General features: G+C 40.2%; 1 protein-coding gene across 2 annotated transcripts in view; it reads left to right on the top strand.

Moving 5' to 3' along the window:
• The window catches only part of ARMC3 (armadillo repeat containing 3), a 96,905-nt gene extending 77,456 nt beyond the window's left edge, over nucleotides 1–19,449 (top strand). For both annotated transcript variants that reach the window (XM_057732039.1, XM_057732040.1), the window contains exons 16-18: nucleotides 10,933–11,133; nucleotides 12,963–13,125; nucleotides 19,240–19,449. In XM_057732039.1, coding sequence (XP_057588022.1) covers nucleotides 10,933–11,133; nucleotides 12,963–13,125; nucleotides 19,240–19,449 — 574 coding nt within the window. The remainder of the gene's footprint in view (nucleotides 1–10,932; nucleotides 11,134–12,962; nucleotides 13,126–19,239) is intronic.
• The last annotated feature ends 5,904 nt before the right edge of the window (nucleotides 19,450–25,353 follow it).

Raw genomic sequence — 25,353 nt, forward strand, 5'->3', positions numbered from 1 at the left:
GAAACATACGGAGGGTCCGCAGCGCAGCTCAGCGTTCCCGGACCGAGACATCGATCCGCGGCTGAACGGAGGGTCCAGGAGTGGGAGCGTGGGAACCGGAGAGCTGGTTCAGGGTGAGAAACATTGTTGCCGGTAGGGTGACGGACCGAGAGGACGGGAGGGAGGAGGTCCGCGGAGAGGCGTGCCGGTCCCTGAGAGCTGCCCGGCCATGATGGCGGCTAGAGGCTGCAGGCTCCAGGGCGGGGGGGGGGGGGGGGGGGGGGAGGAGCCGCGCGCGCGCATAGCCTCTCCCTCTCTTTCCGTGCCTCTGCAACAGGCAGCGGAGAGACGCCCTGCTGGCCACCTAAGGCGCTCAGGGATAACAAGCACCCTCAGGCACTCGGGCGGGGCTCAATTAAAACTCCTTGCAACGCCAGCAGCAGGGAGGCTGCAGAGAGAAAAAAAAAAAAAAACCAGCATCAAAAAGAAAAAACCCCGAGAGAGGCCCAAATCTAAGACTTTCTGTGCACGCCTGAGCCACCAGCGCCCTCTGCAACAGGCACCTCCAAGCCTGACTGAAACAACAGTGCGCCACTGCTCACTCACTCCCAAGAGAAGGAGCCACTATTGTACCCTCTCCCTCCCCATACACCGAGGCTTACAGACGAACAATAAAGGAACCTCTGCTGGTCACAGAATAACGCAAAAAAAAAACCCAAGGCAAGGAGAAGGACACTTACAGCTGAGACGCTAAGGAAACAGAAATAGGAGTATCAATACCTATTGAACTGGTCCATTCTGGGATCAGTTCTGGATTTTTTTTTTTCTTTCTCTCTCTCTCTCTTTTTTTTTTTTTGATTTATTAAATACGATCTTAGCTCTAAGGGATCTACAAGTTTTATAACATAATTTTTTAAGGATATTTTTTATTCTTTTTTTTTTTTTTTGCCTTTTTATATACTTCTATATCTAGCTAAGTTTTTGCTAGTACGGACAAAATATCTCTCATATTTTCCTTTCATCCCTATCTTTTATACACTTCTATTCCTTTCTTTTTCTTTGCATATTTCCAACCACATTACGCTCTTATGTTCCCCTTTCTTCCAGCCATTTTAAGTGTATTTTATCTTAACATACTTATAAGCAACACTATCGGTCTGCTCAGACTCCTTGCTCTATTCTCCAGATGATGCACTGCCTTGGTATTAATATTAGGCTTTTGTCTTTATCTTAGTTCTTAGTACAGTTGTCTAATTACATTCTGAGAATCTCCATTCTCTCTGGTGGTACTCCAGCTCATTTCTATATTTGATCCTAGCTTACAAAATCTCGCTGGATTGATGTTTGTAGGTGTAGGGTGTTATTTGTTGTTTGTTTGCTTTTGCTTTTGTCTCTGATTTGTTCTGTTTCAGTTGTCAATTTCTGCTGGGTTTCTCTTTGAATATCTGATAGCACACTGGGGTTCTGTCAAGTCTTTCTAGAGCCTTATGTCCTAACGGATTCAATAATTGTGTGTCTTATACATGTATGTGTTTCCTAGACTGAATATTCGTTTAATCCAATACTTGGACATTAGTCTGAGGCTTGGACAGTCTTCTATAAACAGCTCTATCGCCAGGACAAGCAACCCCAAAAGCTTGGACAACCATGAGGAAACAAAGAAACCCCATGCAGGCAAAGGAGCAGGAAAAAAACCCACAAGACCAAATAAATGAGGAGGAAATAGGAAAAATGCCTGAAAAAGAATTTAGAGTAATGATAGTAAAAATGATACAAAATCTCGATAACAAAATAGAGAAAGTACAAGAAACAGTTCATAAGAACTCAGAAAAACAAACAGCAATGGATAACAAAATAAGTGAAATTAAAAATACTCTAGATGCTATAACCAGCAGAATGACTGAGGCAGAAGAACGAATAAGTGAGTTGGAAGATAGAATGGGAGAAATAAACGCCACAGAGCAGGAAAAAGAAAAAAAAATAAAAAGACTAGAAGACAGCCTCAGAGACCTCAGTGATAACCTTAAACGTACCAACATTCGAATTATAGGCATCCCAGAAGAAGAAGAAAACAAGAAAGGGTCTGAGAAAATATTTGAAGAGGTTCTAGTGGAAAACTTCCCCAACATGGGAAAGGAAATAATGAACCAAGTCCAAGAAGCACAGAGAGTCCCATACAGAATAAACCCAAGGAGAAATACACCAAGACACATATTAATCAAATGAACAACAATTAAACACAAAGAAAAAATATTAAAAACAGCAAGAGAAAAGCAACAAACAACATATAAGGGAAAACCCATCAGGATAACAGCTGACCTTTCTACAGAAACTCTGCAGGCCAGAGGGAATGGCAGGATATACTGAAAGTCCTGAAAGAGAGAAACCTACAGCCAAGAATACTCTACCCAGCAAGAATCTCATTCAGATTTGAGGGAGAAATCAAAAGCTTTCCAGACAAGCAAAAGTTAAGAGAATTCAGCACCACCAAACCAGCCTTACAACAAGTGCTAAAGGAACTTCTCTAAGTAGGACACACAAGAAAAGGAAAACACCTACAAATACAAACCCAAAACAATTAAGAAAATGGTAATTGGAACACACATGTCAATAATCACTTTAAATGTAAATGGATTAAATGCTCCAACCAAAAGACACAGACTGGCTGAATGGATACAAAAACAAGACCCTTCTACATGCTGCCTACAAGAAACCCACTTCAGACCAAGGGATACATATAGACTGAAAGTCAAGGGATGGAAAAAGATATTCCATGCAAATGGAAGTCAAAAGAAAGCTGGAGTAGCAATACTCATATCAGACAAATTAGACTTGAAAGTAAAGACGATTAAAAGAGACAAGGAAGGGCACTACATAATGATCAAGGGATCCATCCAAGAAGAACATATCACAATGGTAAATATCTATGCCCCCAATATAGGAGCACCTCAATACATAAGGCAAATGCTAACAGCCATAAAAGGGGACATCGACAGTAACACAATTATAGTGGGAGACTTGAACACCCCACTTACATCAATGGACAGATCATCCAAACAAAAAATAAACAAAGACACACAAGCTTTAAATGACACATTAGACCATCTCGACCTCATTGATATTTATAGGACATTCCATCCAAAAACGACAGACTACACTTTCTTCTCAAGTGCACACGGAACATTTTCCAGGATAGATCACATCTTGGGTCACAAATCAAACCTCAGCAAATTCAAGAAAATTGAAATCATCTCAAGCATCTTCTCAGACCACAACGCCATGAGACTAGATATCAATTACAGGAAAAAAACTGCAAAAAATACAAACACATGGAGGGTAAACAATTCACTCTTAAACAACCAAAGAATCACTACAGAAATCAAAGAGAAAATCAAAAAATATCTAGAAACAAATGACAACGAAAACACAACAACCCAAAACCTATGGGACACAGCAAAAGCAGTTCTAAGAGGGAAGTTTATAGCAATACAGTCCTACCTTAAGAAACAAGAAAATGATCGAATAAACAACCTAACCTTACACCTCAAACAACTAGAGAAAGAAGAACAAAGAAACCCCAAAGTGAGCAGAAGGAAAGAAATCATAAAGATCAGAGCAGAAATAAATGAAAAAGAAAGGAAAGAAACCATAAGAAAAATAAATAAAACTAAAAGCTGGTTCTTTGAGAAGATTAACAAAATTGATAAACCATTAGCCAGACTCATCAAGAAAAAAAGGGAGAAGATGCAAATCAACAGAATTAGAAATGAAAAAGGAGAAGTCACAACGGACACCTCAGAAATACAAAACATCATGAGAGACTACTACAAGCAACTATATGCCAATCAGTTGGATAACCTGGAAGAAATGGATACATTCTTAGAAAAATACAATCTTCCAAGACTGAACCAGGAAGAAATAGAAACCATGAACAGACCAATCACAAGTATGGAAATTGAAGCAGTGATTAAAAATCTCCCAACACACAAAAGCCCAGGACCAGATGGATTCACAGGCGAATTCTATCAAACATTTCGAGAAGAGTTAACACCTATCCTTCTCAAACTCTTCCAAAATATTGCAGAAGGCGGAGCACTCCCAAACTCATTCTACGAGGCCACCATCACCCTGATACCAAAACCAGGCAAAGATGTCACAAAAAAAGAAAACTACAGACCCATATCACTGATGCAAAAATCCTCAACAAAATACTAGCTAACAGACTGCAACAGCACATTAAAAAAATCATACACCACGATCAAGTGGGGTTTATCCCTGGGATGCAAGGATTCTTCAATATACGCAAATCAATCAACGTGATACATCATATCAACAAATTGAAGGATAAAAACCATATGATCATTTCAATAGATGCAGAAAAAGCTTTTGACAAAGTTCAACATCCATTTATGATAAAAGCTCTCCAGAAAATGGGCATAGAAGGAAATTACCTCAACATAATAAAAGCCATATATGAAAAACCAAAAGCCAACATCGTTCTCAATGGAGAAAAACTGGAAGAATTCCCTCTAAGAACAGGAACAAGACAAGGGTGTCCACTCTCACCACTGTTATTCAACATAGTTTTGGAAGTGTTAGCCACAGCAATCAGAGAAGAAAAAGAAATAAAAGGAATCCAAATTGGAAAAGAAGAAGTAAAATTGTCCCTCTTTGCAGATGACATGATATTATATATAGAAAACCCTAAAGACTCTACCAGAAAACTGCTAGCACTCATTGATGAGTTTAGTAAAGTAGCAGGATACAAAATTAATGCACAGAAATCTCTTGCATTCCTATACACTAACAACGGAAGAGCAGAAAGAGAAATTAAGGAAACTCTCCCATTCACCATTGCAACCAAAAGAATAAAATACCTAGGAATAAACCTGCCTAAGGAGGCAAAAGATCTGTATGCAGAAAACTTTAAGACATTGATGAAAGAAATCAAAGACGACACAAACAGATGGAGGGACATACCATGTTCCTGGGTTGGAAGAATCAACATCGTGAAAATGACTGTACTACCCAAAGCAATTTACAGATTCGATGCAATCCCGATCAAATTACCAATGGCATTTTTCACAGAACTAGAGCAAGAAATCTTACGATTTGTATGGAAACGCAAAAGACCCCGAATAGCCAAAGCAATCTTGAGAAGGAAAAATGGAGTTGGTGGAATCAGGCTTCCTGACTTCAAACTATACTACAAGGCCATAGTGATCAAGACAGTATGGTACTGGCAGAAAAATAGAAAGGATGATCAATGGAATAGAATAGAGAACTCAGAAGTAAGCCCAAACACATATGGGCACCTTATCTTTGACAAAGGAGGCACGAGTATACAATGGAAAAAAGACAGCCTCTTCAATAAGTGGTGCTGGGAAAATTGGACAGCAACATGTAAAAGAATGAAAGTAGAACACTTCCTAACACCATACACAAAAATAAACTCCAAATGGATTAAAGACCTACATGTAAGGCCAGACACTATAAAACTCCTAGAGGAAAACATAGGCAGAACACTCTTTGACATCCATCAAAGCAACATCCTTTTTGACCCACCTCCTAGAATCATGGAAATAAAATCAAGAATAAACGAATGGGACCTCATGAAACTTAAAAGCTTTTGCACAGCAAAAGAAACCATAAACAAGACTAAAAGGCAACCCTCAGAATGGGAAAAAATAATTGCCTATGAAACAACGGACAAAGGATTAACCTCCAAATTATACAAGCAGCTCATGCAGCTTCAAACCAAAAAAGCAAATAACCCAATCCACAGATGGGCAGAAGACCTAAATAGACATTTCTCCAAAGAAGACATACAGATGGCCAACAAACACATGAAAAGATGCTCAACATCACTCATCATCAGAGAAATGCAAGTCAAAGCCACAATGAGGTATCACCTCACACCAATCAGAATGGCCATCATCACAAAGTCTGGAAACAACAAATGTTGGAGAGGGTGTGGAGAAAAGGGAACTCTCCTGCACTGTTGGTGGGACTGTAAGTTGGTACAGCCACTATGGAAAACAATTTGGAGGTTCCTTAAAAAACTACAAATAGAACTTCCATATGATCCAGTAATCCCACTCCTGGGCATATACCCAAAGAAAACCATAATCCCAAAAGAAACTTGTACCATAATGTTTATTGCAGCACTCTTTACAATAGCCAGGACATGGAAGCAACCTAAATGCCCATCAACAAATGAATGGATACAGAAGATGTGGCATATATATACAATGGAATATTACTCAGCTATAAAAAGGGATGAGATGGAGCTATATGTAATGAGGTGGATAGAACTACAATCTGTCATACAGAGTGAAGTAAGTCAAAAAGAGAAGGACAAATATTGTATGCTAACTCACATATACGGAATCTAAAACTGGTACTGATGAACTCAGTGACAAGAACAAGGAAGCAGATACAGAGAATGGACTGGAGAACTCGAGGTATGGGAGGGGGCGGGGGGTGAAGGGGAAACTGAGAAGAAGCGAGAGAGTAGCACAGACATATATATACTACCAACTGTAAAATAGTCAGTGGGAAGTTGTTGTATAACAAAGGGAGTCCAACTTGAGGATGGAAGATGCCTTAGAGGACTGGGGCAGGGAGGGTGGGGGGGACTCGAGGGGGGGCGTCAAGGAAGGGAGGGAATACGGGGATATGTCTATAAAAACAGTTGATTGAACCTGGTGTACCCCCAAAAAAATAAAAAAATAAAAATAAATAAAAAATTCAAAAAAAAAAAAAAATTACATCATACTTATGGTGAAAGACTGGATGCTTTCCTGCAAAGACCATGAACAAGACAAGGATAACCATTCTTATCACTCCCATGCAACATTATTTTGGAAATCCTAGACATTGCAATAAGGCAGTTTTAAAAAGATACTGATTGGAAAGTGAGGGGAGAAAAACTGCTCCTATTTGTAGACAAAATGATTGTCTAAATAGAAAATCCTAAGTGGGTACTTAAAAAAAAAAAAAAACAACTCCTAGAACTAATAGGTTAGTTTAGCAACATGTCAGAATATAAGTTCAACACAGAAAAATCAATTATATTTTTATAGCCAGCAATGAAAAATTGAAAACCAAAAACTTTTAATACCATTTTAATAGGTCTGAAAAATAAAATATGAAATTAAAATCAAAGTAAAACAAAACAAAACACGCAGGGAACTTATATGTTGAGAACTGTAAAACCTAAAGGAAATCAAAGAATCACTAAATAAGTGAAGAGATATATACCATGTTCATGTATTGGAAACTCAACACAGTGACGTCAGTTTTCCCTGAGTTGATCGAGATTTGATAAAATTCTATCAATATTCCATCAGGACTTTTTGTGGACAGAGATATGCTGATTCTAAAACTTTTATGGAAAGGTGAATAAACTATAACAGCCAAAAATCATTTTGAAAAAGAATAAAATTGAATCATTCTACCTGATTTTACAACTTACTATAAAGCTACAGTAACCAAAATAGTTTAGTATTGAAGGGATAGACCGAGACGTGAATAGAGTCCAATAATAGATGACAGAAACATGGCCAATGGATTTTTTGGTTGAAAATTTATGATATAATTGTAAATTCACATGCTATTATAGGAAATAATATAGAGTGAGCCCAGGTGCCCTTAATCCAGTTTCCCTCAATGATAACATCACAACCAGGAAAATGACAAATACAAGCCAGTGATTCTATTCAGGCTCCTCCAGTTTTACTCCTACATGTGTGTGTTTGTGTGTGTATTAACTTCTACACAACTTTCTCACATGCGTAGGTTCATGTAGCTATGACTACAGTTAAGATAAGCAACAGTTCTACCACCACAAGGATCCTTCATGTCTAACTGCCCAGCACCACCTGTTGAAAAGTCTATATTTCTTCCACTGAATTGCTTTTGCACCTTTGTCAAAAGTAGTTGAGCATATTTGTGTGGGTCTGGGTCTTCTGTTCTGTTACATTAATCTGTGTGTCTGTCCCTCCACCAGTATCACTCTGTCTGGATTACTGTAGCTACATAGTAAGAATCTGATATCAAGTAAAATGATTCTTCCCATTTAATTCTGCTTTGTCAAGTATGACAGCTATTCTAGCACCTGTGCCTTTCCATATAAATGTTAGAATAAGATTTTCTATTCTACAAAAAACTCTGCCTGGATTTTGATAGGAATTACATTAAACCTAGAGATCATTTGGGGAGAATTACATCTTTAATATGTTGCATCTTTAAATCTATGGACACAGGATGTCTCATCATGTATTTAGGTCTTCTCTGATTGCTTTTGATGGCACTTTTTAATATTCAGCACACAAACCCTACACGTTTTTGAGAGCTTTATACCTAAGGATTTAATTTTCTTGGCATAATTGTAAGTGCTCCAAATTTTTTTGTTTTTGTTTTTAATTTTGGTATCCACATGTTCATTGTTACTGTATAGAAATGTAATTTATTTGTGTGTGTTGTTCTTATATCCTCAGACCTTGATGAACTCACTTCTTAGTTCTGGGATTTTTTTTTCAGTAGATTCCTTGGGATTTTCTACGTAGGCAATCACGTCATCTACTTTGTGTTTAGTTTTCAGTAGTTTGATTTCAGCATGTCTGGAGTGGATTTCTTTGGGTGCACCTTATTGACATTCACTGAAATTCTTGACTATGTAGATTTATGTCTTTAACCAAATTGAGGAAACCATTTCAGCCCTAATTTATTCAATTTTTTTTTCTGTACTGCATCCTTTCTCCTTTTCTTCTGAGTCTATGATGACACCAATATTAGCTCTTTTTTATTGCACCACAAGTCCCTAAGACTCTGTCAATTGCTTTTTCAATCTTGTGTTCTCTGTGTTGTCCAGATTGGATAATTTTTATGGATTTACCTTCAAGTTCATAGATTATTTCCTCTATCTCCATTCTGCTATTTACCTCTTCAGAGAGTTGTGTTTTTTTAAGTTTTGGCTATTGTATTTTTCAGCTCCAAATTCTATTTTTATATATTCTATTTCTTTCTAAGACTTTCTAACTACCTATTCATTTCAAGAGTGTTTGACCTTACTTGTTGGAACATTTCACATCTGTGTCATCTCAGCATTGATGTGTATTGATTGTTTATTGTCTTTTCCCATATGAGGGAATATCATGTTAGACTCCTACAGTTCTTATTTATGGGTCTTATACACATTCTAAGAATGTTTCTTGTGTGTGTGTGTTTTAGCAGTCAATTGGCCCAGTTGCTTTCAGTCTTCAAATCTCAACCAGTGTTCTGTGGGCTGTCATTCCACTGTCAGTTCCATTTTCAAAGGCTTTGCAGTGCTATTTAGGTCAGCCCTGCATGTGTGCCAGCTAGCATCCAGTTTGGGACTTGGGTGGTGGGTGGTCTATACCATAGTTCCATCTTCAGAATCTATGTGTGTGCTGTTTAGGGTCAGAACTATGCACACACAGCTTGGAAGGAAGCCTAAGAATTCATAAACAATTTTATAGGGTTGCTTTTCTGAGCTCCTCCCTCTCCATGACTTCCCGTGCCTTTTCTGGTTCCTTTAATTACCCTGTCCTGCTACACTCTTGCCATGACTGCATCCATATCCACAGCCAAACAGCAGGAGGACTGAGCAAGTATAAGGCATTTTTAGACTCTTAGGGACCTTAATGTCACCACTGCCACCACCGTCACAAGGTTCCTTATGGGCTGGGGCACAAGAGAATGGATAAAAATAAGAAAAAAAAATTTAAAAACAGGGCTTCCCTCCACTCCATCTCTCTTGCCTGTTTCTCAAGCGGGCTTCTCCTGGAGCTCTCTCCGTCTGTGCTGATGTCCACTTCCACACTTGGGGCTATGTTTAGTTCAGCTTGGAGAATAGTGGAAGAAAATAAAAAGATAAACTCACCATCAGTTCAGTAGTCATTCAAATGTCAGTCTTCTCTGATCTTTCTGCTATGAATTAGTTTTCAGAGTTTTCAAATAGCTATTGCATGCACCCTGTCCAGGTTTCATGACTGTATTCAGTAGGAGAGATAGGGTGAAGTGTGCTTACTCCCTGTTACCTGGAATGAGTACCCCTATCATTGTTTTATTCAACTCATTAATAATGAGAGAATTAGTAAGACATTAATACTGGTTCAAAGATCACTTGAGAATATAGGTATTTATATCCAATTTAATTAAGGAATGTTAGAAAAAGATTGCTGAGTTCTATTAATTAAAAAATCCTGTAGGATGGCTAAAATCTTACAGGACAATAAATTATAATCTTTGGGAGTGTCTTTTCCATTGAACAGAAATAATCTGCATCTCTACTAAACAAGAATCTATATGTTAACTGGTAATTTCTCCAAGTCTGGAACTTTTCATTAAGAGTTAATTTACTGTTTACTAAGTACATTCCATTTTCCCTAAGTACAAAACTAGGTACATTTCCCTAGATAAGCTTTGCATGAGTCTTTGCCCCTGCCTGACATGGAAATTCCATACCATCCTCATTTTGTTTTTGCCTTTTTCCATGTTTTGGATAATTGTTCTTAAAATTGAGATCCAAATTCTTCTTGCAGAAGGTCTCAACTGAAGCAAGAGATGATATTAGACTGGCACAGACTCCCTGAGGAGGCAACCTATTTTTTCCCGATTCTATAAATATTTATTATATACCTATAATGTACCAAAACAAATATCTTGATAAGCAATGCTGCAGAAGCCCAATATATGATCTTCATAATATATATCAATCATGTAGTATTCTCTTGAAAAATAATTTCTCCTGCAAAATATAGAGACTGTAAAACTATCACTGTCATGGAAAATTTGAAAACTACATATGGTATGGTTGTTGAGGTATATATAAAATACTGTATTTCTGTGACGCTCTTCAGATTAACTCAGAGTACAGTTAGCGCTTATTCACTCTGTGGTTTTGGTTGCTGTTGTTCACGCTCTAAGGAAAGGCAGAGGGAAAAAAGAAGAGGAAAAAGTGAAGGAGGAGGAAGAGGTTGCAGCAGCACCAAAACTGACTGGAGAAGGAAGCCTCGATAAAGAATGGTTCCCTCCCTCTGATCCTGACTTCTGCGTTTATGTGTATGAAGTGACCAAATTCATACTTCCCATCACCAACATAAAGGAACAGACTGAGGTTCTTGCAAAGTAAGCTGTCTATATAAACATACACATTTTCAATTTCTGAAAAATGTTTCTGATGTTACTGATTTGCATTTTTTAGCCAATTTTCAGACAACTACACCATAATAAAACTGAACTTCTACAGCACCCTGCCTCTGACTCTGAAGCAGAAGCACAATGAATTGGGAAAAAAAATCCTTCATTTCTATTTTAGATCATATTCCACCAAGAATCAGAGCTAGGAGCTGGAAATTACTTGAAGAAAAATGCCTACATCATTTTCTCCAGCTAAACCATGAAAAGCATCTTTCAGCGTGATCCTGAAGAAGTTATGAATGAAAGAATCCTATTTTGAATTACTCATAAACTCACAAATTGTTTTCTAATACAAATAGCCATCCCCTATTTTTTATGTTATACTTTTGATATTTTGTGTTGCTCTAAAGTGGGATTGTGGGTATTCTAAGAGATGGTTTGGTGCTCTGTGTAAGTCAGTGAGGTCGCCTTCTAAACGAGAGCATCTAATCTGATTCCGCTAGATAAGGCTGAGAACTTGACTTTATGGCTGACGGGGATTAGGAATCACTAGAAACGGTGGCTCACCTTCATGACCGACACCAGCCAGTCGTGAGCTCCTGGCTTGTGCAACAGCTGCAGTCTCCATGGGAGCTTGTACCTACTCCAAATAGAAGTGAGTTGCAGGCACCAAACCTGGATGTGACAACTGCAAGAAACACAGCCGCCAGATCACTGCCTTCTTGTCAGCCGGCTCTGGAAGAGAGCGTTTTTGGCTACTGAAGTTTTCCTGGGTGTCCTTGAGAAGTGATGACTCAAGCAGAATTCTGACTTAGCGCCTTTCAACATTTGTCAAATTTCCTCATGCTTTGCTCCTATCAGAAATAGTTTTCATCATTCCCAAATAATTGTTTTCTTTTTAACCTGAGCCCACACCAAGAGAGAGATATAGAGATGATCCCCGTGCCTTTGGCTCCTAACGGCCGTTACAGGACACCTGGCTGGCTGGCAACAAGTGTCAGTTTTCTGCCCAACCCTTTCTCTTGGTTTTCATCACTGTTCTTCACTTGGTTTCACATTCAGCAGAAGGAAATTCTTTCTTTGCAATATGCAATTCTGCCTTTACCCCATGGTGTAGCAGCCTCAGTTGACAGAGGATGTTTGCAGGTGTGCTTACCAACATCTTCAGTGACAGCCTAATTTTAGGAGAAACTCCCAGGCAAACTACACCCCCCACCTCACCTCCTCACCGAACAGTTACTTATTTTTCCCTTTTTGCCTCTGCCTCTCTCCTCTAACTTCAGTGTTATGTAAATGCCATGTCTTTCCCTAAATTTAAAAAAAAAGATAAAATTTAAAAGAAAAAGATGATTAAACTTGAAAATATTTGTGAACCTAATGGTTCACAATGATCCTATGTGTTTTGTCTTTGTCTCTGAGTTTAAATTCCTTAAAAGAAGGACCACATGTCAGGACAATACCTTGGATTTCAGATTCAAATATTTGAAAATACTTTCCAAGAGTAAGAAAACATTTAAAAACTGCATTGAGGCAAATGTAGTGTGATATTGATTTATATTTGCTATAAATATTGGGGAAATTAGCATGCATTTCTTTCTTTCTGCTGAACGAAATTGTTAGAATTTCAGCTTATATATGATAGTTTGAATAGAATAAGCATAATGTTAACTTACAGTAAACACATTTTTAAAAGTAAAGCAAACAAAAACCAGAGGGAAAATATTTTTTGCAAGTATAATTACACAGATAGTTATACTCAAAGCATCCAAAGTGAGATATTAACCTTGATTGATTCAATCTCACTGTAACTGACACAGGTACGTGGCAGAAAAAATGGGCGGTAAAATTCCAAAAGAAAAACTGCACGATTTCAGCTGGGAACTTCACATAAGTGAACTAAAATTTCAGCTTAAATCCAACGTTGTACCAATCGGACTAATCAAAAAAGGAATCTTCTACCATCGAGCTTTGCTCTTCAAGGTATGTAAGATGTTTTGCCTCATTTCCCACTAGGTAAAAATGTCTTGTCTTTATCATTGTGGAGGGAGCCAGCTGCTAACAATTAAGTGGATGATATTAATCCTATCATTTAGATGTATCTATCTGTGGCATGTATATGTATGTGTATATACATACACACACGTATATTCATCAGACTATTGGAAGCATATTCATTCAACACGTACCACACACCTACTCTAGGCCAGGGCCTCTTCCAGGGTCTGGGAATATAGGGATACTAAAGTGACAGTCCCTGCATTCAAGGGGGACCTAAGCCAGACTTGTGGGTTCTCAGGTGACATCAGGGAAAGTTTCAAAGGAGGAAGTGATATGTGGCCTCAGCATTAGAGGCCACATAGGATTTCAGCAGGTAAAGAAGGAAGACAGGGGTGTTCTAAACAGTGCAAAAAAAAATTTTTTTTAATTGGGGTTGTTGTTTTACAATGTTGTGTTAGTTTCTACTGTACAGCGAAGTGGAGTTCCCTGTACTATACAGCAGGTTCTCATTAGTTATCTATTTTATATATACTAGCGTATGTCAATCCCAACCTCCCAATTCATCCCACCCCCTCTTTCCCCACTTGGTGTCCATACGTTTGTTTGTTCTCTACATCTGTGTCTCTGTTTCTGCCTTGCAAACAGGTTCATCTGTACCATTTCTCTAGATTCTACATATATATGTTAATATACAAAATTTGTTTTTCTCTTTCTGAGTTACTTCACTCTGTGTGACAGTCTCTAGGTCCATCCACATCTCTACAAATGACCCAATTTCGTTCCTTTTTGTGGAGTAATATTCCATTGAGTGTGTGTGTGTGTGTGTGTACATATACACACACACCACCTCTTCTTTATCCTTTCATCTGTTGGTGGACATTTAGGTTGCTTCCATGACCTGGCTATTGTAGACAGTGCTACAATGAACATTGGGGTACATGTGTCTTTTTGAATTATGGTTTTCTCTGGGTATACACCCAGTAGTGGGATTGCTGGGTCATATGGTAATTCTATTTTTAGTTTTTTAAGGAACCTTCATACTGTTCTCCATAGTGGCTGTATCAATTTACATTCCCACCAACAGTGTTAGAGGGTCCCCTTTTCTCCACACCCTCTCCAGGTTTGTTTGTAGATTTTTTGATGATCACCATTCTGACCAGCGTGAGGCAATACTTCATTGTAGTTAACAATGCAGACATTTTATTCAAAATAACGGGTATGAGAGTCAGTGGTCCATTTGAGGGATGTAGAGTAGTTGGTCTGGGGAAGGGCTGGTTGAGGCTAAAGGACAAGATGATAAAGCACCATGTGAGTTCGCACTTGATCCTAAAATCTGTGAGTAGCCACTGAAAGTTAAGGAGAACGCAGTAACATGATTTTGAAAGATCACTCAGGCAACAGAATGGGGAATGAATTAAAGTGGGGGTAAGACTGGAGACAAGAAGACCAACTGGAAGGTCACTGGAGCAAGAAGTACAGGCAACTGATACTAAACCCATGGTGGAGGCTGTGAAGGAGGGGTAGGTTTAGAAGGAGATTTAGGAGATAAAACTGAAAGGCGTTGGTGACTGCTTAGCAGTGGTGTGAGAGACTGTGTGAGAAGAAAATGATTTCCAGGCTCTGGGCACGGCAACTGGAAATGATGGCATCATTCACAGAGATGGGGACACTGGAGCAGGAGCAGGTTTAAGGGAGGGGGTGATCTTTGTTTTTTTCCTCCACTTTATCCAGTATCTGGAATATGACAGGAGCTGAGAAAATGGTTTCAGAGCCATAGACTTAAATGTATAAAATTCCTACCCTCTCCTGAATACCTATAAACCTCATTGCATCTTACCTCCAGTTCCAAGCCAATTCTATTTATAATCCAAATGCCAATCTTTCCTATTTCCTTGGATTTCTTGCTCTATCAATTCTTCTCTCTTGTCTTAAATCTCTTACTCTCTGCTAGCTGTCTTGCCTTTAAAATCTATACTTAAGTCCATAATATTTAAAGAGAAAATGTAAATCTTTTCTCGTTATATCTACAGCTGCTCCTATAGCTCCTATCACCATGCCCACCATCACTCTGAGCTTATGTGCCAGGCACTTAATATAATTGTGAAGAATCTCAAATATGCCAAAGGTTGAAATTGCTACCTTTGTTTTAAAGATAAGAAGATTGGTACTTAGAGAAGGAATTTACCCAAGGACAACCAGAGATATAACTGGAATTTGAACCCATGCCTATCTGAGCCAAAACCTACCATACTGCTTCTATCTGAAGATAATTCTCATTTCCAGTCAAAATTCTGAGTCATCTCAACTCCTAATCACTCCTTGGCCTCACTTTCATCCTCAACTCCCTGCAGTCTGGCCCTTGCTTCCTCCCAACAAGTGATCTATTGTGTCTTCCTTGATATGTCAAAGAATTTGTCATTGATCCTCCTCTTTCTTTAACACCACTTTCTTTAGTGACTTTTTGTTTTATTTTTTTATTGGCTGTGTTGAGTCTTCATTGCTGCGCACAGGGCTTTCTCTAGTTGTGGCAAGTGGGGGCTACTCTTCATTGCGGTGTGCGGGCTCCTCATTGCAGTGCCTTCTCTTGTTGTGAAGCATGGCTTCTAGGCACGTGGGCTTCAATGGTTGTAGCACATGGGCTCAGTAGTTGTGGCACACGGGCTTAGTGGCATGTGGGATCTTCCCGGCCCAGGGATTAAACCCGTGTCCCCTGTATTGGCAGGCGGATTCTTAACCACTGCGCCACCATGGAAGTCCCCTCTTTAGTGACTTTTGTCCTCTCTTGCCATTTCATCTCCTTTGGAGACCTCTTTTCCTCCACCCTTGTCTTAAATGTTGGTGTCCTGACCCATAACTTGAGGGTTCTGTCCCAGGCTCTTCCCTTTTCTCCCTTTATGTACTTCATTTGGTAAGGTCATCCTCCCACATCACCTTAAATATGACCTACACGCCTCAGGCTTCCAGATCCTTTCCTCTGTCCCACAAGCCTCTCCTGATTCCAGGTCAATCTGTCTATTTACCCTGTAGCTGGCCACCCTTGTGTGCCTTGTAGACACTGCATTTGTCTTCTCAGGCCTCTATAACCAAGTACCGCAGATGGGGTGGCTTCGACAATAAACAGTTATTTCTCACAGTTCTGGAGGCTGAGAAGTCCAAGATCAAGGTGCCAGGAGATTCAGTGTCTGGTGAGGGCCCACTTTTGGTCAGCAGTGGCAGCTTTCTTACCGTATCCTTATTATTTCAGAGAGAGAGGGGGGCTCTGGTCTCTTCCTCCTCTTGTAAGGGCACAGTTCCCATCGTGGGGGCACCACCCTCATGACCTCATCTAAACCTAATTGTTTCCTAAAGGACCACCTTCAAAAAGCAAACATGAATTTCAGGGGGACACATTTGGTTCATAACGTTATGGCAAACTGAGTTCATTACCCTCACACCTCACCTGAGTCATGCAGTTAAGCACCCAGGCCTTGTGCACCACTGAATCCTGAACACTACCACTCACTGGTAAAACGTCTTATCCTTCCATTCCTCCTAAATCATTCACTCCCCACTACACATACTCCTCATCTCTCCATTTTCTGCCAGCTCCTTTCCTCCATGGCAGCCTAGATAAATGGTCCACAGACTTTGTAACCCTGCTCACCGATTTCCCTCATCTTCGTGCCCCCATCCTTCCGCCCGTCCACCTTGCCTGCCCACCCTGGACCAATCCGACTGCCTGCCTTTCCTACAGTGACACTTGGGCTGCAGAACGTGACAGTGGGACGTGCCACAGCCAATTCAGGGTCCGAGGCAGTGGACGTGCGTGCTGCCTGGCCATCTTTTCCCACTCCTGGCCACAGGCTTTTCCTATTTTCCTCAGCAACTGTGCCCCACATCTGCCCTCCTTCCTAATAAGCCTTTTCATCGTCACCTCTTTCTATATGCAGACGACCTTGTTTCTCACTTCACAAAGAAAATAGAAAGTTCCAGATTCAACTCAGCTAAGGTTAAGAACTCGGTTCTGAAGACAAATTCCCTGGCTTTCATGTTAGGTCACCACTTAGTGTGACCTTGGGAAAATTATCTGACCTCAGTTTTATTCTCTAAAAAATGAGGAATGCAATAGCATCTATTTCACAGGGGTGTTTTGATGATTTAAAGTGCCTTGACATGGAGTAAGAGATCAGTAAATATTATTTTGGAAAAAATAATCATATGTTTTTTGTGTGTCTCTACCCTACTCTGAGTGTAAAATGATTCCAGGACCAATTTCAGGGGGTCAGGGGGCTTGTTCCACACATCCAAGCAATTCTTTGACGCCAGCTGGGTGTCGCATAATTCAACTCAGTTCTGACACTATCTACCTGGAGATAGTGTCAGACTCCACAGGTTAAGGGCTCAGTCCTAAAAGACTGCTCCCCCATTCCCCCACCCACTTCAGACACCAGTCGCAAGCCCAAGTTGTCACCTATGCATCTAACTGACCAGGCTATAGATTGGAGGTTCCAACGATCTCCTCCTTGGGTTCAAATAATTTGCTAGAGCAGCTCACAGAACCCAGAGAAATATGTTCTTTACAGATCAGTGGTTTATTATGAAAGAGTATAACTTAGGAATAGCATAGGGCAAGGTGTAGGGAAAGGGCACGGAGCTTCCATGCTCTCCAAGGACACCACCCTTCCCAAAAGTCCACCTGTTCGTTCACCCAGAATCTCTCCAACTCCTGTCCTTTGTGGCTTTTATGGACACTTCATTGCATAAGCATGATTAATTAAATCATTGGCCGTTGGCTACTGATTCAACTTCCAGCCCTTCTCCCCTCCCCAGAGATCAGGAGGTGGGGTGGGGAGGGGGGGAGTGAAAGTTCCAACCCTCCAATCACATTGTTGAGTCTCCTGGCAACCAGCTCCCACCCTTAGGTAGGGTCCAAAAGTCACCTCATTCACATAACGAAAGACACCTTTACGGGGCTCATCACTTAGGAAATTCAAGGGGTTTAGGAGCTCTGTGCCAGGAACTGGACGAAGACCAAATATGTATTTCTTATTACGCATCACAGAGTGCCAAACATCCAGATACTGTCATGTTACAGTTGACTGTAGATCAGACTAGATAGAATGCAAGGCCCTAAAAGTGACAACCATGCCACATCTTGGTCCACCCAAGACTACCTGGTAGCAGTCATTACATGGTAAGCTATCAACCATGACATGAATACGTGGAGATGATTGATTACATCCATCAACACAGGTGTTGCCTTTTAGTGCTAGGAACGTTCATCAAGCACTTACTCTGTGCCAGCCTTCACAGCACAAATTCAGTTCATCTTTACTACCACCCGACGAAGAAGGTGGTTATACCATTGTTATCCTCACCCCACAGACAAAGACACAGAAGCACAAAGAGGCTGAGTCATTTGCTTGAGGTGACAGCTAGTCAGTGGCTGAATCGAAATTCAAACCCAGCCAGCTCTCTTATCTACCATCACTTGGCTAGGAAGTTTCCAGATTATTTACAAAGTGCTTTTAAAATCAGGACGAACTGAAGAGACAACTTCCGAGGGACATAAGCAACCCCTGAGAACAGGGCAGCAGGCAGCCCAAGAAAGACCAGCTGTCCTCAACTCTGCCCCTCCGGCTCTACGACACCTGAATACACCACACGGAACAAATGGGATAGAAACAGGTCCCCACCAGTCTGATCCTGCCATTCAATCCCACTGCACATCACACCCAAGGAGCAGCCCAGGAGCATGGAAAGATTGATAGACGCACTAGAGCTGAAAACCCCTGGAACAGCTTTTCGCCAATTACATGATCAATCTTGTGCTGATACAATGCAGCATAACTGCCTGAAAAATGTCCCTTCCCAGCAGGACCTACACAGAGATTTTGAGTCCACAGACTTGAGGAACAAGGGAACTTATCACATTTTACGACTCCTATCACAACACTCCACATTTTTTCCAGCCTCCTTTCTAAGCACTTTTTGCTTTTTCTTTTGCAAGAGTGTATATTTCACCTTCAGCCAAGGTGGATCTTTGGACCCAGGCTTTTTCTCCGCCCCCCCCCCCCCCCGCCCCCACGCTTGGTTGATCTGTGTTTTCTCCCACAGGCTCTGGCTGATAAAATTGGCATCGGCTGCTCTCTGGTTCGTGGGGAGTACGGCAGAGCCTGGAATGAAGTCAAGCTGATGAATGAATCCCGGAAGGGAGTGATTGGGGCTCTCCCTCCCCCGGAAACTTACATAGTTGACCTCATGTTCCATCCAGGGGCACTGATAAAGTTAAGAAGTGGAGAGGCAGATCTTTACAGATTTCTCTAAACTTCCAAATGAACACAAAAGGGGTTCAAACAAGAAATTCATTATATACCTTTCTATGAAGTTCACCAGTAGATTTTATCAATATTTCTTTAAATAAAAGAATTAGAATGCTCTCCCTGTGTAGAAATGAGGTCACTCGGATTGGACTTGGTTGTGCTTCTGATTTCAGGTTTTTGGCAAGCGTTCAGTCTGATGAGATCAGATTATGCTCATGTAAATCTTATTCTCGAAATTAATCCACCCTGCTGTTTCCTAAGGAGCATCTCTGCCCTTTGGGAATCATGTGTAAAAGCACCCACGGGTATATGTGTATATAAAAACAGATGATTGAACCTGGTGTACCCCCAAAAAAATAAAAAATTAAAAAATTAAAAAAAAAAAAAAAAAAGCACCCAGCTACTGTTCCTAGGAAAGTGCCCTGTGACTGTCATTCTTCACGTTTGGGGTGCTCCCGGAAGACTTGGTTAAATAAAGTCAGTGGTTTTTCGTGTCTTCATTCTCCTCGCCTCACTCCCAAAAAGTAAGATTATTGATATTTTGAATATTTGTAGACCTATTTTAGTATCACAAATTCCTTTCTAAAATTTTTTGTTCATAATTTCCCAAAATTATCATTAAGAACACTGCTGAGTAAACGTCACTGAACTAAAAATATTTCTAAAAACTATTTCCATACACTGTACTCGTCAATGTTGACTTGGAAGTATACCTCCAGTTAAAAACCAATCCTGGGACTTCCCTGGTGGCACAGTGGTTAAGAATCCACCTGCCAATGCAGGGGACATGGGTACAATCCCTGGTCCGGGAGGATCCCACATGGAGCGGAGCAACCCGTGTGCCCCAACTACTGAGCCTGTGCTCTACAGCCCACGAGCCACAACCGTTGAGCCCACGTGCCACAACTACTGAAGCCCACATGCCTAGAGCCCGTGCTCCGCAACAAGTGAAGCCACCACGAGAAGCCCTCACACCACAAAGAAGAGTAGTCCTCGCTCGCCACAACTAAAGAAAGGCTGCACGCAGCAATGAAGGTTCAACGCAGCCAAAAATAAATAAATAAACAAATTAAAAATCCTGATTTGCTTTTTTTTTTTGCACATTTTAATGTCAGGTCACAAAAATATAATTTCAAATTTACGGGGCTTAAAAATTCTTCCTTTCTGGAAAATTTTGAAGTAGAGTAAATTTTTGCCGAGGAACTATGTTTTCAGTACTAAGCACAAAATGGGGAGCAAGAAAATATGAACCTCACGAAGTATGCATTTTCCTAGTCAGGCTTCAAGTCTAAAGTTTACCCGTCTAATCATTTTACTAGAAGGTTTTTAAGAGTGACTTTGATTTTAGAAATTAAGGCAAAGATTATCCTGTATGAACCGATGTGTAATTTAAAAGAGTGTGTAATTCTTTATTTCAAAACAGAGTTCCTTACACCAAATGGTGTGGTAACTATATTTATCACCCAATTCATGAAGCAGAGAATAGATTATAGGATACATATCTGTCTAAGCACTTCCAAGTCTCCCTTGATCCAGAAAGCATTGGGAGTGGGGTTACAAAGATATATAAGATGCAACAAGATAAAAACAAATGAAAAACAGCATAAGTGTAGGAAAGAAAGTTCAACAAGGCCAGGAATAAGCTTAGAATTCAAAACGTGGCCCGCGAAAATTCTGTGTATTTGTTAGAGGTAAGTGAAAATTTGACTCTAAGCTCTCTAGTGGCCGGTGCAGAGGGGAATACTATCAGTTACATGACAGACAACAGGGTCCTCTAGGTAAAAGCACAAAGCAGCTTCTCAAGAGGAACAAAGACCAGGGGAATTTTTCTTTGGGAGCTTCATACAGATGACAAATGTAATATAGAAACTAATATTTTTTAAAAAGAACCTCCTGGCAAGTTCTGGAAAGAGTTCATAGGCCAATGGCTGAACATCAAAATGGAATGAGAGAAAGTTTCCATGCAGACCCACTATGATGTTGTTTAGGTAGACACCACATTTTTTAGTCTGGTGCAGACCAGACTAAAGATAACATTCTTTTTTTTCATCTTAGAGATGATTTTTGTATACTGTCTCTCTTATTTAGGTTCTAGGTAATAATTGCCCTCCACTTTTTAGGAAGTACACATCAGATTTCAAATGTATTATTTCCTTGTCAAGGAAGCAGCATTGTCAATCATGGAAAATATTTTCTAGAAGCTCAAAATAATATGTCAAGTCAAATGGATATTGAGTTTTGCTTTTTATTGACATGAAATTCTTTAAATAGTAACATGCTTCTCAGCAAGATTTCCCCATACTATTCCTCTGCCAAAGGCAGTAATCTGGAGATAAGAGTTAGGGGATTTCAGGAGACAGTACTTTTTCCCTTAGAAGCATTCCCAGAAAGACTATAAACCACTTACAGGTGGTGTTTGTTTGTTTTTTTAATTCAGTTGAATAATAAGGGTAAGGTAAACTGACAATATGAAAGTTATATGGAAAATATCACCAGTTTGGGCGTATTTTTAGAGCTATACAATCATATCAAATCACTTATCTAGAGTTTAGTACTTAAAAGTAGTATTCTTGGACTTCCCTGGTGGCGCATTGCTTAAGAATGCACCTGCCAATGCAGGGGATACGGGTTTGCTCCCTGGTCCGGGAAAATCCCACATGCCGTGGAGCAACTAAGCTTGTGCGCCACAACTACTGAGCCTGAGCTCTAGAGCTTGTAAGCCACAACTACTAAGTCCGCCTGCTGCAACTACTGAAGCTTGCAAGCCTAGAGGCGGTGCTCCACAACAAGAAAAGCCACCGCACAGAGAAGCCTGCGCACCACAACAAAGAGTAGCCCCCACCTGACGCAACTAGAGAAAGCCCGCGCAGCAACGAAGACCCAATGCAGCTGATAAATGAATAAATAAAAATAAAATTATAAAAACATAGTATTCTTAATTAAAATTACCTGATTTTTATTACACAGACTACCAGCAAAATCTTTGCTTAGGTTTATGCTTTTAAAGCCCAGAAACATCATTATTTTAATAATAAAAGTACAAGGAAGGGAGGGAATACGGGGATATGTGTATAAAAACAGATGATTGAACCTGGTGTACCCCCCCAAAAAAAATAATAATAATAATAATAATAATCTGAAAAAAAAATTCAAAAAAAAAATAATAATAAAAGTAGACTTGACTTCAAAGGACAGCCATCGAAGTGTCAGGCATGAATATATTAATGTAGTGAATTCAAATAAGACCCTTGTGGAACCCACACAGTACAAAAGACCTGTAGGATACGCCAAAATGCCACAAATCACAATTTGAAAAATAGCGTTGTTGGAAAAGGTAAAGAAATTTTATTGTGGTGATTTTACTTATAAATTTAATAAGCCTTTATTATTGAGAAGCAATATAATAAAAGTGGCAAAAAGCCCAGGTTTGTGAGTCAGAGCTGAGATTAAGTTCTGAATCTCTTTTCTACTCATGTGATTTTGAGAAAATTACTCAACCCCTCTGTCCCTCAATTTACTCACCTGGAAAATGGAGATGAATGATAACAAAGAGGCTGTTATACACCTTCATTTAATCCTTCCAGTAACCCATGTTTGGTGTATAGGTGACATTACCCATGTTTAGCAAGTGAGGCATAGAGAAGTTAAGTAACTTACCCCAAAGTCACTCAGCTAGTAATTGTCAAAGCTTTAAATTTAAACCTAGTTTGTCCGCAGAGGTGATGTTCGCAATCTATCTGCCTAATAAAGTTGCTGCAAAGATGAAGTGAGACCATGCATGTAAATGACAGGTGTGTGTGTACACGGAGGGGTGGGGAGGTATGTGCCTATATGTGTGTGTTTATAGCCTTCTTTTCTATTCTCATGTAATGTTCTGTTCATACCTTTGCCTTTGGCATGTTTTGTGGGAATTCTTTATTCTTCATGCATCTTTCTCTTTTTTTAGATTAGAGGTTAGCAAATATTTTCCTTCAGATAGTAGGGACTTCCCTGGTGGTCCAGACTCCAAACTCCCGATGCAGTGGGACTGGGTTTGATCCCTGATCAGGGAACTAGATCCCACATGCCACACCTAAGACGGCACAGCCAAATAAATATATATTATATATATATTTAAATACTCTTTAAAAAAGAGTCAGATAGTAAGTATTTTAGGCTTTGCAAGCCATACAGTCTCTACTGCAACCACTCAACTCCGCTACTGTGGCACAGAAGCAGCCATAGGTCATACCTAGACAATAAACTTTAATAAAATAGATGTGGGCCAAATTTGGCTAACCCTGAGTTTAGATGATGAGTACTTTGAGGGTATGGACATGGAGAGGGCTGTGCTAACCTAGTCCCTGGGTACCCTGCCTAAGCACTGGAGGGAGACTCTCATACTGGCATTTTGTCTTCCTTGGCTTCTCTGGGTTCTAAGATCGATCTACTTGGTATTAATTCAATGGATGCCAAAGCAGATGCCTTATTTTTCAATAAGGATGAGGACAAATTTGACCTCTCTAAAAAAAAAGAAAATTTTCCTATCTTCTGAAGTGTGAAGGGTCTGAGATGTCACCCTAGTTGTAAGCTAACTGCCACTGTTTCATGGTTGCTGGCAAAAGACACAAGATACCTGGGTCAGAGGCAAAGGACTCTGTTCCTCACTGCACAGCAAGCAGCATGAGACAGCATATTGTGTCAGGTCCCCTGGATCCCAAGTCTCACGGGACAACGTGGACAGACCCAGATGGATGCCAGCAAGCCCGGCGGGTTGTGCTCCAGGAGAGGAACCCTGAGCTCAGAGAACCTAGCTTTTACAATACACAGGCAGGAAGCATCTGCCCTTTTCACTACATCTTCCCAAGATGTTCACTAACATCCTTGAGGAGAGAGTCTAGAGCAAAGGGCAGTCATGAAGCCTCTGTTTATAAGACATGCAGAAAAGAGGGAGATTCATGGACAATTATCTCCCAGTAGCTTCAGCAATTCTTATAGTATGTGAAGCTTTATAGAATTTCTCATCTATAAAATAGAGATGATGGGGACTTCCCTGGTGGTGCAGTGGTTAAGAATCCACCTGCCAATGCAGAGGACACGGGTTTGATCCCTGGTCCAGGAAGATCCCACATGCCTCGGAGCAACTAAGCCCATGAGCCAAAATTACTGAGCCCATGTGCCACACTACGGAAGCCTGCGCACACCTAGAGCCTGTGCTCTGCAACAAGAGAAGCTACTGCAATGAGAAGCCTGTGCACCGCAACAAAGAGTAGCCCCAGCTCTCCACAACTAGAGAAAGCCCGCTCACAGCAACAAACACCCAACACAGCCAACAAATAAACAAATTTTAAAAATAAAAATGAGATGATTGACACATTTTGATAAAAATTTATTAAATGTTTAAATACATATAATTAATTATATTTATAATTATATAAGAAAGGTGACAGTGGATCAACTCAGTGACTCGTGAGGCTAATTTTCTTCCTCTGGCGGCATCGAAGGAGCATTAGTGAGAAAGAATGGTAGTCATCCTCAATATCATCCTACTAATCTTTGGTCTACAAGTTCAAATACAAATTCAGATGAAGCCTCACCTTCTTCCCTGAGCTTCCTCAAGACACTTTTTGTTCTTCTGATGACCTTCCATGACACTGCCTTTGGCACTCATCTCAACATTTTCCCATATGCTTACTGACTGGAACGGCCCGCTTTCCTCATGTGCATGGATACCACGTAGTAGCTCAGACCACGCACGGTCCTTGGAGTCAGAAAGACTTGGGTGTGAGAATCCTGCTTCTGCTATACTTAACAGTGAGATGTTGAGCAGATATCTTGGTGCCCTTGTCTCTAAAATGGGGACATAGCTATAATAATGACCTCATAAGGTTGCTCTGAGGAATAAATAAGATAGTGGATGTACATGCTC

The sequence above is a fragment of the Hippopotamus amphibius genome, chromosome 4 (assembly GCF_030028045.1).
Source record: "Hippopotamus amphibius kiboko isolate mHipAmp2 chromosome 4, mHipAmp2.hap2, whole genome shotgun sequence".
NCBI classification, from domain to species: Eukaryota; Metazoa; Chordata; class Mammalia; order Artiodactyla; family Hippopotamidae; genus Hippopotamus; species Hippopotamus amphibius.